The sequence below is a fragment of the Bubalus bubalis genome, chromosome 2, assembly GCF_019923935.1.
Source record: "Bubalus bubalis isolate 160015118507 breed Murrah chromosome 2, NDDB_SH_1, whole genome shotgun sequence".
NCBI lineage: Eukaryota > Metazoa > Chordata > Mammalia > Artiodactyla > Bovidae > Bubalus > Bubalus bubalis.
In genome coordinates this window covers 35,296,118-35,298,882 of record NC_059158.1, presented here as the reverse complement: position 1 = coordinate 35,298,882, position 2,765 = coordinate 35,296,118, and the positions used below count along the sequence as shown (strand labels likewise).

Below are 2,765 nucleotides of genomic sequence, written 5' to 3'. Positions count from 1 at the left end.
TCAAGTCCATAGGAGACCTAGCTGGAGAAGCCAAATTCTGAGAGCATTAGGTACAGAGAAAAAGACAAATGTTTCCTTTTTATAAAGGTATATTTTATCAACATCGGAGAAAATGTTTTTCTGGAAAATAAAGATTTAAAACCAGTACTTTGCAGAAAAAGTCATAAAATTATAAATGTTTATTTACCAGTTCATTCAGTCCTATGTAATTAATTTCTGATGATCTGGATGAAGTACTCAGGTTTTCCATTAGAGTTTTATAATTTCTTACCCAGTTCAGTGGTATGATCTAAAAGTTATCAGAGCTGATCTTCCGGCAGCCGGGCCACGCGCCGAACCGACACTGACAGGTCCTCGCGATTCGGCCCGACGCGCCCCCTCTAGCGACATCATGGTGGCGTACTGGCGACAGGCTGGACTCAGCTACATCCGATACTCTCAGATCTGTGTAAAAGCAGTCAGAGATGCACTGAAGACTGAATTCAAAGCAAACGCCATGAAGACTTCTGGGAGCACCATAAAAATTGTGAAAGTGAAAAAAGAATAATCTACCCTGAATACAGCCTGAATGCTGCATGTACAAGGTGAAGCTGTGGGCACATATTATAGCAGATTGGAAACCATCTCCCTTCATGGAAAAAAAACAAAATAATACCTGTCTTGTTCATAGATTGACAATGCCAGTAAATTAAAGTACAGTTCACTCTAAAAAAATAAAAGTTATCAGAACTTACATTTGTCAAAATTCCTTTTTATGAATTTTTTAAAAGATTTTTATTTTATAGAAGCATCAGAGTAAAACTGACTGTCAACAAATGATAAGACTTAAATGGCATGGTTAAAGATCTGATTGCAATGCAGCTGGCAGGAAGGAAACTTGGATATTTCTGTGACATATAACATTTTAAGATAATAACTAGAATTATGACTAATAGCATTATACCAAAGCATATCAGAATTTTATAAATTTCATATAAAATTTAGAATATCTATAAAATTTATCTATATAATATAACCTAGGGTTCATCTCCAATCATTTGACAATGATTCTCAAGTAATTGAACATATCAAAGAAGCCTAATTAGCCTAATAGGCTAATTAAGATGCCTTACAGTTCATCTGAAATATCCCAGACTTAACCAGAGATCAAACGAACCTTAAAGTTTGATATCTGGGAAATTTGTCAAAAATATTATCACTTGGTCAAATAGGATTACAGGCTTCCCTAGTGGCTCAGACAGTAAAGAATCTGCCTGCCAATTCAGGAGACCCAGATCCCTGGATTAGGAATCCCCTGGAGAAGGGAATGTCTACCCTTCCAGTATTCTAACCTGGAGAATCCCATGGACAGAGGAGCCTGGAGGGCTACCATCCACGGGGTTGCAAAGAATCAAACACAATTGAGCGACTAACCATTTCAAACAGGATCATAGGTTACTGTAAAACAATACTCGCTTAACCAAAGTGACAAAAACTTTTTTTAAAAAGCAACAAAAAACAGATCACTTAAAAAACTTCACACAATCTGTTACCAAAAGCAGTATATCAAGAAAACTTCATTCTCTTAACAGACTAAATCAAATCCAAGCTTGCACCAGCCTACTTTTAATAACATTATCCATTTACCTAATTAAATTTATCTAATCTGAGCCTGCCCATGTACAAACTTTTTCATGGCTTTTTTTTTTTTTTTTACAAATTTTCTACAACTTTTTATATTCGTATTAATTTGTCCATTTTTTAAATCCAGAAATAACCAGCTCTAGGGAATCATTCTTTCCCCTTAATAAAATGTATTTCCATTCCTCATACCTTCTTTAGCTGAAAACACATATCCTATTTCCCTTGCATACTGAAACAGCTCCCTTGTTATCTTTAGTAGTTCTAATTATATACAACAATTTTAACCATTATAAACCTTAATCTTGGGATTTCCCTGGTGGTCCAGTGGCTAAGACTGCATCCACCAGAGTTCTATCCCTGGTCAGGGAACTAGATCCCACATGTCCCAACGAAGACCTGGGGCATCCAAATAAATAATGAATATTTTTTTTAAAAAACCCTTAATCTCTAGCAAAAACCAACAAGCAGCAAGTAATTATAAACTGTCACATCAGCCTTCCCTGACTGGAATATTCCCAAACCTCTAGAAACATCATGATCTAGAAATATCATGATTTCTTTCCTCAATGTGGTACAAGATGTGTTTCTAATAAACACTTAGTTTTCTTCTCCTAAGAAAAGTGGTTAAATGTAGAACTGTTTAGCAGTTAATGTATCAGCATTTTCTTATTTGAAATAATGTGGACATTCAATACATTCTCCTCATTTAACTTAACAAAACTCAAGTTACCAAAACTCTGGAGAAACTTATAGATAGACATACCCAAGATATAATTACTTCTAAAAGAGTTCACCTGAAACTCTCATCATAGTTACCTTTATTTTACAACTTATAAAAATACTGCCATACCAAGTAAACGTGCTGTTGGCAAACCATAACAGAAACAGCATGAATCTACTGACCTTCAGTAAACCTAGGTACAATAAAGACATGTCTATATTGATTAAGCTAGCAAGCTTAAGCTACTTTTAATACCAGATTTTATACTATATATAAAATAGATAACCAACAAGGACCAACTGTATAGCACAGAGAACTATACTCAATATTTTCTTTTCCCTTATCAGATCAGATCAGATCAGTCGCTCAGTCGAGTCCAACTCTTTGCGACCCCATGAATCGCAGCACGCCAGGCCTCCCT

At 35.4% G+C, this 2,765-nt stretch overlaps 1 protein-coding gene across 1 annotated transcript; it reads left to right on the top strand.

The window, feature by feature from the left end:
- The first annotated feature begins 301 nt into the window (after positions 1-301).
- Positions 302-714, top strand: LOC102394086 (ATP synthase subunit epsilon, mitochondrial-like). The gene has a single exon (XM_044929868.2). It carries the CDS (start codon positions 392-394, stop codon positions 545-547), a length of 156 nt encoding a protein of 51 aa, XP_044785803.1. The 5' UTR covers positions 302-391; the 3' UTR covers positions 548-714.
- Positions 715-2,765: the final 2,051 nt, after the last annotated feature.

Bases quoted from the DNA above. Each gene is read 5' to 3' on its own strand.
- LOC102394086 (XM_044929868.2), top strand. From the start codon at position 392: ATGGTGGCGTACTGGCGACAGGCTGGACTCAGCTACATCCGATACTCT.